Here is a 12,647-nt window from a genome sequence, read left to right as displayed (position 1 = left end):
AACAATAAACAGAAAGCCAGGGTCACCACAAAACCTGAAGTTCAGTAAACTTTTTCATAACATTTATCACCGGCTGACAGCTATATAACTTCTTATTTACATGTTTGTATTTACTCTCTGTCTCCTTCCCCCAGCATGTAAGTTCCACAAGGGCAGAGATCTTGGTCTACTGTGTTCACTAATGCATTCTAAGTACCTGGAATGGTGCTCAGCACTTAACAAATACTTGCTGAATGAGCAACCTGATTGGCAAGGAAACAGTGAACATGAGCCTGAGCAAAAGTATCCTTGCTTCTTAGAAATTCCACCCAAGGACAGAAGGAAGGAAAAGTTTTGCATTCAAATCAGTCAAAACCCATTGCTTATTAATAGCTCTTGAGGTTGATTGACTAAGAAAGCTAAACTTGAAAACAAAAATGAATGTTACTGTGGGTTACCTAGATTTAATTTCCAGGTGTATTTCATTAATCTATTCTCCTGGATGATGAAGAGAAGGCTGGCAGACAGAGTCGTTATTCCTTGAATACCAGTCTGCCCTTTCCCAAAAGCAGACAAAACATGGTAGAATGCTGCACCACCTTTCTTTTTATTTGTTCTGTTCTGAACTCCACTCGTATTTTTATTAAACATCAAAAGATTTCTAAGAACCCATCTTGTGCATTAAAATGCTATCTAGGGACCTCCCTGGTGGTCCAGTGGTTAAGAATCCACCTTCCAATGCAGGGGACGTGGGTTTGATCTCTGGTTAGGGAACTAAGATCCCACATGCTGTGGGGCAACTAAGCCCACGTGCCGCAACTACTAAGCCCGCGCTTTCTAGGGCCTGCGTACCACGACTAGAGAGCCTGCCCGCTGCAACGAAAGATCCCACATGCCGCAATGAAGATCCTGTGTGCCACAACTAAGACCTGATGCAGCCAAATAAATAAATAAATATTTTTTTAAAAAAAGCTGTCTAGTCCCTTCAGTGTTACTGCATATTCTAGTCTTCCTGCTTGCAAATACACGGACAGGTTGATTGAGTACTTACCCAGGTAGCCAAAGACAGACAAGGGCCTTACTACTTTTACTCCAGGTGTGTTGATGGGAACAAGAATCATGCTGTGTTGTTTGTGTCTGGTTAAAAGAAAAACAGATGTTAGGAAAAGTGTGCTAAGTGGAAAAATAAAACAGATGTTAGGCAGAGTCTCAACTGTCACTTTTTCATTGTTGTTATCATGTAATTATGTAAGCAATGATGTCTGGAATGGGAACTGTGTAAAAAACATACATTAAGTACATTCAGATGCAGGCTGTGATCTGGAACAATGATGATTTTAAAATATGTGAAAATTATTTAACTGAGGCTTCTCATTGCTCAAAGTGGTAACTGGCAACTGATATTCAATACATTAAACATTTCAAGACTATTGCCTTGGATCTAAATGTCTAACTTACAAACAGTTTTGAAAAATTTTATATATCTTAAAATCTGATCCAAACAGCTTTGAGGATTCAGCAACATTTTTAATACAGGAAATTCCACAGTGAAGAATGTACAGCAACACTCCCTAAAATGTTTTCTAAATATATCTTTTAGCAAAATAATTGTGAAATACAAACATGTGACATTTAATGTCATAATATATTTTATATTATTATGATTTGTGAGCCCAAATGGTGCGTTTTAAGTAAATTAAGTAGATACAGAGAAAGACCGACTCTTATTCCTCATAGATTTCTCAATCACTATTGTTTTATTACCTGATTACACAGTTATTGTTAGTTTTTCCCATAACAATTGCAATTTTGCACTTTGGATTCCCAGCTCCTAAAACCAGAGAGAAAATGAGAACAATATATCATAAAAAGAAATTTTTAGTCTGACATTTCACCCTAAAAGTTCTAATCTTTCTAAGTTTACCTCTGGGAAAACAAACAAACAAACATACAGGAAGAAAACCCTTAATTCATTAAAAAAAATAATGCTATGTACAAAACTGTATATCACCCAAGAAAAATCACTAGCCAAGGCCAAGAATGGATTTCGCAATGAGAGCTGCTGCATGAAAATAACCAGAAGTCAAAGAAGCCGTGAAAGAGCTGCAGCCCTTAAGACAAAATGACAGCTCTCCCATTCATACCATTTCAGACATCAGCATGCTAGAAAGGTTGTGAACTTCTTCTAGCTTATTTCCTCCTGTTTAGATCCCATATTTTCTGACATATGGACAAGAAGTACTAAAACTCATGATATTTACTCCCCAACCAGTGACTGAGAAAGACCTAATTTCCCCAGCCATGGGGCTGGGTGAGGGTGAGTCTGAGGATTTCAGTACCTATCCCAGATTACATCATTTGCCCTAGTTATGCTATGGAGTAGCTGAAGATGGTTTACTTGGAGCTGTCCACATATATGAGGCTCTGATTCCACCTTCAGTAAGCCTAGGTTCTCATTCATTGATTTATTAAGGGTTAAAATTTGAAAATATAAAGCTATTCTCATTTTAATGTAAACTTTTATTTAACTACAGTTTAAGGTCTATATCAATTCCCCAAAGGGGCCTTCTCGCAAAAAGTAAGTTTCATTTTCACCAGTCTAAGCACCTAGTCCCTCAGGGAAACTACCATTTAACTGGTGTTCTAATTATAAGACTGCAAGCAACTGGGTCAGATTAAGTTAAACACATAACTTCTTATAAAAAGTGGTTTTAGGAGATGTGAAATCATATGAAGATTAAATGTGAAATGTTAGGAATTATGTCAAATAGTAGAATAACACCATAAAATCCCAGGATTTAAAGGATAAACTCTATGGGACATATTAAAGGCCACTGCAAGGATGTAATCAGTGAGATCCAGATGGTGGGAAATCTACAAGACACATAATCCAGTTTCTTCAACAATTAAATTGCAGTAAAAAGGAAAAAAGAGGGATAGGGAAAAAAGGAAGGGAGCTTACAGATAAAAAGAGATGAAAAGAGACTTAAAAAGAGTATCAACCAACAGGAATTTTTAGACCTTATTTGGATCCTAATTCAATTAAACTAAAAAGCATTAATCACAATTATGAAACATTAGAAATTTGAATATGTAATGATATATAATGATATTAAGTAATTTTAGGTGTGCTAATGGTTTTGTGGTTACATTTTTAAAAGCACCCATATTGAGATACACACTGAAATGTTTGTGAAAGAACTAATGTGATGTCTGGGACTTATTTCAAAATAATATAGGGAGAGGAGGGAATGAGAGTAGGGATGAAGCAAGGTTGGCCATGAGTTGGAAACTGCTGAGTTGCAAAGCTATTCAGAGTATTCCTGGGAGACCTAAATATGTAGCAAAGATATAAAGGAGAAACATGGGTGGTACACTGAAATGTCTGCAAATAGGTCACGTACTAGTGAACATGAGGAGTAAAGGAGGGTAGGGCCCAGAGGAAAGAGATGCCTTAACTCTATAGATTGAGTGGATTGGGGTAAAAGACATAGTGAAGAAGCAGCACTAGAAGAAAGATGATTAGTTGAGAAACAGAGACCAAGGCAAGCAGAGGTAAAGAAAGAGAAGAGAGGGTAAAAATGAATAGAAAAACTAGAGAAAAGGGGTCTACTTTAAACATTGGCACTTACATCTGAAATTTTGAAACTCCTTACAATTGACTCTCTGGCTCTATAGAAGAAATGGATGAAACAGAATGCACAACTACAGCTCTTGCAGTGTTTTCAGTCTATATGAGGACATACTAAATAAACAGAGAAAACTATAGAGTGGAAACAATCTAATATTTCCTAGAGTTTAGAACGGAAACTGAATTGATAGCTTTTCTAAAACCAACTTGGAGAGATTCAAGATAGCAGAAATATGTGTTTATTTCCCATCGCTCCTGAGATCTCACTGAAGTAAAAACCTAAAAGTATAATGAAGGCATAACCATAACAGAAAAGGAAGTAAGGAATGTGAGGCAACAGGATTAGGGGTGTTGGTGGTCACCAACAAATGAGAGCTTTCAATAAATATCTGGGGAACAGATAGAGGCAGGTTGACCAATGAAATGCACAGAGAAGTCAGAGCCTAGCAAATGATGTAAGGAACTGCAAAGGGAGAGGGTTCTGACTCTGGAGTCAGAAGTTATGACTGAGAAGTGAGGCTACCAAAGGGGGATTAGTCCAGTATTTACAGTTGGGCAAATGTAACAGGTGGCATTCTCACAGGCAGGTATCTGACACTTAGCCTGAGGGAGAAAAGTATAGAGTATGTTACAAAAAAACTGAATAAAGTCATTCTGAGACCTGGGGGCCTGTAGCTTGAAAGCTAGCTTCCCATCAGCAGACTCTAAAGTGAGTCCCCGCCCAGCGCCACCAAAAGTTTCCTTGCGGAACTGCTTCTCAGGAGAGAAAAATGGCTGGAAAAGAGCTGTTAAAACAAAGGAAACCTCAACCAGCTACTCTTCCTTTTTTCTTAAGTATGAATAGAAAAACAAGGATCTGTAGTATGTGAAGAGTCTGCAGCATTAAAGAGAATGACTGACCAAAATAAAGAAACGGTAAAACTGATTGGAATAGGAAGACTAATCTAATAGGAGAGAGGTCTCCAGAAAAGAAAGAACTCAATAGAATTAAAGTTACAATTTAAAGATGTGTGTCTGTGTGTGTGCACACGCGTGTGTGTGTGATGGATAAGGGGAAGGAGATATAAAAGCAAATAATGAAATGAAAGAAAAATGGCAATTAGAAACTGCAGGAAAATAATTTGTAAATGTACAAGTGAACCATGGTCTAAATATAAAAGAAACTACAGTATGGCATGAATTTAAGTAATACATAGAGTGTAAAACTATTTTAACTGATGTTGATGCTTAGAAACACTCTCCTTACACTGGCCAAGGTGATATTATATTGAATCAGTTAGAGAAGGACAAGAAATCTATCTAATACACTACTCAGACCAGCATTGAAAAATATTAGCATAGTCCTATAAGGTAAGTGTTGGTTTTCAAAGTTTAGAGTCATTCTGTGGTCAACAGTGATTATGGTTGCAAGACAGAAATAAATTTTAGTAATTCTGACAATGTAAAAGTAGAAGCTGTGGCTGACATAAGGTAAAATATGGAAGGGAAGAATAAAAGGTAGAGAAAGGGGTAGGTGCACTCACGTAACTTTAGATTATAAAGAGGAGCTTGAAGAGATTCTGTGGAATGGGGATGCAGAGGAGAAATTTAGAGGTATCATCTAAAGTGTAAAAGGTAATCAATCAAAAAATTGAAATAATAAATGTCTACATTATGAAAGGGAAGAAAGTTATAATACATATGAGTGAAACTGTTCTTAATAAAATTGGGAAATCAATAAGTAGTGTCTAAAATGAATAAACTGGGAGAGAGAAAAAAACATTTTACCTAAAATTATAGCAGAAACCAGAGAACTAAAAACAGAAACCTGGAGTCTTCTCTAGGGTATGGTATGGTTGTGTGAAGGGATGGGAAACAGTATGTTCTTAAATATTTTCAGATTTGTTACCATTTCTAATCGAATAACAATAACTACTACCACTTTTTTTAAAAATTAAAAAAAAACCCAGCCTATTATCTTGTGAATAAATCTGTAGATTCTAATTCGGAGAAGGAAACTGAGAGACCTGCTGAATAAACTGCAATATGTTTTTTCTCTTTCCTAATCTCCCTTTAATCTGAACGTTTTATCTTTGGACTGTGGAGGAGCCATTTCCTGCATATAGTGTGGCATTTCCCCACTTCTTCTAAGTGATAATACATAACTCCAGAAATCCTACATGCACACCTCTGCCTTATGAAATGCCTAAGATGATAAAAACACTAAAAATAGATTTCATCTGGGAAAAGGAGGGGAAGGGAGGGAGGCAGTGTGCCTAAAATGGGTGATTCTGTTCATCCCCAGGCTGGTAGTGGAATAAGGAAACACCTTAAACTGATTTAGAGCTTGAATTACAAGACTGCTTTCTCCATGGCCAAAGCCAAAGGAATTGTCAGAACTTGCAATCATATATACATATATGATTTTATCTATGACTAGAAAGGAAGGGAAGGAAGACTTTTAACTGACAGGAGCAGAACATTTAAAAAAAAACAGCATTAAATTGGCCATTTGATGCAACAATGTAATCACATAATAAATATGTTAAGCAAAATTGTCTCCTATTTTTTCCCAAATATATGACTTATTACCTTATCCTGGGACTAAGACAAATATGACATATTATATATAAGATAACGGGCAAGACCATTTTCTCCACCCTTCTGTGCTTTTGCATCATAATCTTATTACCAGTTGCTTCAAAGAAAATTCAATAGAAAAGTTTTATATTGAAAAGAAATAAATCTGCTTTTTGTTAAAAGAAAAACATAAGCATCTTCACAAATATAACAGAAATTTAATGTTGTCCAAGTAGAACACTTTACAATGCTTTGAAAAGTCTGTGGTATGTGTATTGATATTAGATAACAAAGGCCTTTAATTCAGGTTAAACATACTTATTGTATACCAACCAATAATAAATGGCAGTTATAGGATTTCTAGAATTTTGTATATAATATATATATTATATATATATACATATATATAATTTTAGAGCAGTTTTAGGTTCATAGCAAAATTGAGGGGAAGTTACAGAGATTTCCCATATCCCCCTTCCCACCTCCATACATAGCTTCCCCCATTATCAATACTGCCCACCAGAGTGGTACGCTTTTTACAAGTGATGAACCTACATTGGCCTTCATAACCACCCAAAGTTCATAGTTTACATTATAGTTCATTTTTTTTTTAAATGATAACATTTTATTATAGAAAAAGTATCCCAAATATAGGATTTTGTATACACTGGTAGGTGAACAAATGCAACTTTAAAAGTAAATACAAAGTAAAGAGGCAAAACTACAAGCATTTTGCCTTTAAGAGAAAACATAACGTTTTCCTGCAGCGGTGAACCCACGCAGAGCACGAATGTGGCTCCATCTCCCATAAAGGCATCAGGTTTGCTTTCTGAACTATGCCCAGTTTATCAATTTCAAAATGATGGCAAGAAGGGAGTTCCCTGGTGGCCTAATGGTTAGGATTCTGGGCTTTCACTGCCAGTGGCCTGGGTTCAATCCCTGGTCGGGGAACTGAGATCCCGCAAATTGCACAGTGCAGCCAAAAAAACAAAAATCAAAACAAAACAGAAAAAACATGATGGCAAGAACTGGTATTGAATAAATGTCTAAGACTGATTCTTAACTTTCTATTGACTGTTACTTGATAAAAGTTCCCATCACACTTTGAGAATTTAAAGCCTGCTTTCTGATTGTTTTTACTTACAGAAGGACCCGTTGCAACACTATCCATCCTTCCTGGGCTTATTCCACAGTATTTTCATAGACCTGTATACACATTACTGATCATTTTTGATGTTGTACATTCTATGGGTTTGGGCAAAGGTATAATGACATGTACCCATCATTATATATCTCACTGTCCTAAAAATCCTCTGTGCTCCACCTACTCATCCCTCCCCACCCCCAACCCTGGCAACGACTGATCTTCTTACTGTCTCCAGAGAGTTCTGTCTTTTCCAGAATGTCATATAGTTGGAATCATAGCCTTTTCACTTAATAATAGGCATTTAAAGTTTCTCCATGTCTTTTCATGGCTTGGTAGCTCCTTTCTTTTTAGCACTGGATAATATTCCATTATACAGATGTTCTTCTTTTAAATGACCATCTCTCCTTCTTGCCTCTTCTTCTGGAACTCCAAGTACACATAGTTTAGACCTTTTGATATTGTCCCACAGTTTCCTAAGACTGTTCATTGCTTTCCATCTTTTCTTCAAATTGGATAATTCCTAATGGTCTGTCTTCAAGTTCATTAACTCTTTCCTCTGTCATCTCCATTATGCTATTAAGCCCATTCAGTGAATTTTTTTCAGATATTTTACTTTTCAATTCTAATATTTCTAATTGGTTCTTTTTCATGTTTTCTATTTATCTTCTGATATTTTCTTTTTATTTTTCTTAACCTCACTGAGCAAATTTATAATAGCTGTCTTAAATCCTTGCCTGATAATTCCAACATCTGAGTCATTTGGAGGGCTGGGCTTTCCCCTTGAAAGTGGATCATGTTTTCCTGGTTCTTCATTTCATGAGTAATTTTAGATTGTATTCTGGACATTATGATTCCTTTGTTTTGAAGACTCTAGATTCTGTTCTATCTCTCGAAAAGCATTAATGTTTTTTGTTTTATAGGGCAATTAACTTAAGTAGAGTCAAACTTCAGAGTCTGTCTCAATTAAGGTGAATGGGAGGTCACATTTCAGTTTAGCTCTTTTTATTTAGCTGCAAGGTGCTTTGAGTCGGCCCTGTGAATCACTTTGGTTCACGAGTAAGCCAGAGACTTGGGCAAAGTTTACACATGAAATAGAGCTCGCTTTTTCCAGGTTTCTCCTTTCCTGGAATCCCACCCTATTCTATCATTTTCTGGGAGTGATGGCTGCCCCAGACACTCTCCTCTGGTTCCTTAGTACACAAAGACCCGAGTTATCTAGAGAAGCTTCAGCATTCTCACACCACATTGTGTACTTAGGCCAAAGCCTTTTTTTTTTTGGCCGCATTGGGTCTTCGTGTGCTGCGTGTGGGCTTTCTCTAGTTGCAGCAAGCGGAGGCTACTCTTCATTGCAGTGTGCAGGCTTCGCTTTGCGGTGGCTTCTCTTGTTGTGGAGCATGGGCTCTAGGTGCACGGGATTCAGTAGTTGTGGCTCGTGGGCTCTAGAGCACAGGCTCAGTAGTTGTGGTGCATGGGCGTAGTTGCTCCACAGCATGTGGGATCTTCCCAGACCAGGGCTTGAACCCGTGTTCCCTGCATTGGCAGGTGGATTCTTAACCACTGCACCACCAGGGAAGTCCCTAGGCCAAAGCCTTAAAATGAGACCTAGCTCCTGTCTCGTCTTCCAAATTCTGACTCTGCTACAAAATCAGCCTATCTTTGGTCACTCCCCAGACTCATCAGGTAGTTTTTTTTTTTTTTTTTAATTAATTTATTTATTTATTTTTGGCTGTGTTGGGTCTTCGTTTCTATGCAAGGGCTTTCTCTAGTTGCCGCGAGCGGGGGCCACTCTTCATTGCGGCGTGCGGGCCTCTCACTATCGCGGCCTCTCTTGTTGCGGAGCACAGGCTCCAGATGCGCAGGCTCAGTAGTTGTGGCTCACGGGCCCAGTTGCTCCACGGCATGTGGGATCTTCCCAGACCAGGGCTCAAACCCGTGTTCCCTGCATTGGTAGGCAGATTCTCAACCACTGCGCCACCAGGGAAGCCCCGGTAGTTATTTTTTGTAGCTTTTTATTTGTTATCTGTGAGAAGGTCAATTTTAGGTGCTTTTTCCATCACACTAGATGTGGTACTCCCCTAGAGTTCTCTCCTTTAAACTTTGCCAAAACCAGGTCTTCACTTATCCAGTGTGATGGTTTTTTGCATCATGTACCTATCATTAGTGTCAGTTGAAGTTTTAGAAATGCAATGGTCTATATACACTACCAAATGTAAAATAGATAGCTAGTGGGAAGAAGCTGCATAGCACAGGGAGATCAGGTCTGTGCTTTGTGACCACCTAGATGGGTGGGATAAGGAGGGTGGGAAGGAGGGAGACACAAGAGGGAAGAGATATGGGGATATATGTATATGTATAACTGATTCACTTTGTTATAAAGCAGAAATTAATATACCATTGTAAAGCAATTATACTCCAATAAAGATGTTAAAAAAAAAAAAAGAAATGCAATGATCACCTCAAAATATGATTTAGGAAGCAGAATTAGGAATCTTAGAAGCTCTAAAAATTTTAAACCAATAAAACCAAGAGCTAACAATTCTATTCCCCTCAATTATTCTGTATTGTGAAGTACACATGTAAAGTAAAATACAGTTAAGATTAAAATGCATAGATAACTAATGAGAACCTACTGTATAGCACAGGGAATTCTACTCAGTGCTCTGTGGTGACCTAAATGGGAAGGAAATCCAAAAAAGAGGGTATATATGTATACGTATAGCTGATTCACTTTGTTGTACAATAGAAACTAACACAATATTGTAAGGCAACTATACTCCAATAAAAATTTTAAAAATATATGTGTCAATTCCCACTTTAAAAAATTTATCCAACAGAGTTTCACTTGTGTGAAATGATATATATATATAAGAGGTATTGGAAAACAAATTATTGGACGAATAAAGAAATTGATATTCAGGGCAAAAAGAAAAAAAGATTAAAATGCAATTGTTTTAAAACCAATGATCTAATTTGGGTTTCTCCAAATTTAATGGAATCTACTTTTCAATCAGTTCTGAAAGAACTTTTTATAAGAAGGATGTTTCAGCTGCTACATCTTCCAGATTTTAACGAGAAGAGATTTCCCCATTCACATATTTCAAAATTGTTTTAAAAATCTAAGATGTTATACTCTTGATGTTGAGCCCACTTGACTATCCTCATTTATTGAACCATGTCTGACTTTCCAAATTGTGTTTAGTTACTTTTACAACAGTGTGTCCTTCTGATTTTTATAGGTGTTAATACATATAAAATGAATTCCACAAATCTGAGGATCAACCCGAAGATCATTAGGATGATTCAAATGGTAGATGATAATACTTAAATTACACTGTGGATCTTAACTGAAATTTCTTATCTGAAAACACTGGGCTGGGGGAATTTTTTTTACCCTTGATCGGTCCTGGCTCTGCAATAATATGTAATCACGCTTTGATTCTTAGCTGGAAATTATTGAGAAAAGAGTCTTTTCCAGAAAGGCTTACTTTTAATTTTTCAACTGGATATTTTTCTACTTGGGGTTTTTGAGCTTTTACTCATAGGAAGACTTGAGGCCCTTAGGTTGAAGAGTCAGGCCACTTGCCCCATATAACACATTGTTTCCTTGGTGGGTGTACTTCTGAAAATCAGATTAGGACATAATGGTATGACTTGGGGTTCATTTTCATTACAGATCTTTTCTTTGTTTACTTTCTATCCTGGTAATCAAGAATATTTTGGGTAAATCTTTTAAGGTTTCATGGATTTTAATTCTAGATAGACAGAAGCTGAATCCTTCAAAAGTAAAATCTTCTCTACAATTCCCTCAAACCCTAACCAAAAGCCCTCTTTTTCCAATTCTATATTTCTCTCTAATATTTCCCAATAGTATTTCTTGTCTTGCTCTTTCTATCATAAAAAATTGTTGCCACAGCTTTATGTAAGTGCCCAACAGATTTCAGATATCAGGTAAATTTTGAAGAAATTCAAGAAACGAGGCAAATAATTCTTTAATTCTGCTTTGCTCAATCTAATATGGAAAACAATTCAGATTCTAAAAAGATAAATCTTCTAAATTGGCTCTCCTTTTTGGGGTCATTAAGTAGAGAAAGTAAGGGTGAATATATAAGCTGTAAATTTTGAAATATTTTGATTTAACCTTGATGTTTCAGAAAATGGGAAAACTCTCTCACAAATATATCATCTCATCTTAGCTACAAGCATAATTTGGCAGGTGCAGCAACAGAAATGTCCTTCTTCTAAAGGAAGTTTATGCTCTCATGTTATTTTAGTTAATGAACAGGATACCAAATGTCATAAATTAAATATATTAAAGGAAATCTGAATAGACCAGAAAACATCTAAATATATCTGCTGTGTCACAGGCCTTCATGAATGAAAACAGATGGCATAGATAAAATAATTTTGTTTTTAATCCAGACTCTGTGGTATTTCAAGACTGTTCAAATGCCAGGATTAAGTCAGGCTGAAAAGGACATTTTACTGATATTTGCTGATGAGTTTTAATTTCACAGGCTCTTACAACCACATGGTTATCAATCAAACAAAATCATTCTCTAACACAAGGAAAGATGACAGGTGGAGAAAAAACACGACTATTGGATATGGATATGGTCTGTAACAATAAAAAAAGTGATATAAACAATAATACAATATGAAGTGCAGTTAGCCATGTACAAAGTCTCAAGGTTATTTCTTCTACCAACATTGAACTTCTGAGGTGAAATACTTAAACTTCATTTGGTCTTAGCATTAATATTAATACTTAGCTTTAATTCAAATATGAATAAAAAACCAATATGAGTTAAGTAACATTTTACAATGAAATTTCCACTTGTTAAAAAAAGAAAAAGTTTATCATTCGGTTAAGAAAAAAAACAATCTCATGTGTGCCCTTGGAATATGTGCTATTATTAATAGGGGAAACAACCTTTGAAATTCACTTACTCTACTGCTAGGAAGGTTTACATTTAATAAGTATTCAATAAATGTTACATGCTGTCACTATTACAAAATATAGTTGGATCAAAATCAGGTCCAAATAGATCAGAATTGAAAATTCAAAAATAATTTAAATAATCAAGACATTAAAGGGCTTCCCCGGTGGTGCAGTGGTTAAGAATCCGCCTGCCAATGCATGGGACATGGGTTCAAACCCTGGTCCAGGAAGATCCTACATGCTGCAGAGCAACAAAGCCTTTGCGCCGCAACTACTGAGCCTGTGCTCTAAAGACCGCGAGCCACAACTACTGAAGCCCACGCACCACAACTACTGAAGCCCACATGCCTAGAGCCCGTGCTAAAAAGAGAAGCCACCGCAGTGAGAAGCCC

The 12,647-nt window shown here is 36.6% G+C and overlaps 1 protein-coding gene across 3 annotated transcripts in view; it reads right to left on the bottom strand.

The window, feature by feature from the left end:
• Positions 1-12,647, bottom strand: part of ACAD11 (acyl-CoA dehydrogenase family member 11) — a 99,467-nt gene that overhangs the window by 25,777 nt on the left and 61,043 nt on the right. For all 3 annotated transcript variants that reach the window (XM_082392655.1, XM_082392656.1, XM_082392657.1), the window contains 2 exons: positions 1,744-1,810; positions 1,031-1,116 (listed from right to left, as the gene is read on the bottom strand). In XM_082392655.1, coding sequence (XP_082248781.1) covers positions 1,031-1,116; positions 1,744-1,810 — 153 coding nt within the window. The remainder of the gene's footprint in view (positions 1-1,030; positions 1,117-1,743; positions 1,811-12,647) is intronic.

This window comes from Balaenoptera borealis (assembly GCF_965194805.1).
Source record: "Balaenoptera borealis genome assembly, chromosome: 5".
Classification (NCBI taxonomy): domain Eukaryota; kingdom Metazoa; phylum Chordata; class Mammalia; order Artiodactyla; family Balaenopteridae; genus Balaenoptera; species Balaenoptera borealis.
This window is presented reverse-complemented; position numbering and strand designations above follow the sequence as displayed.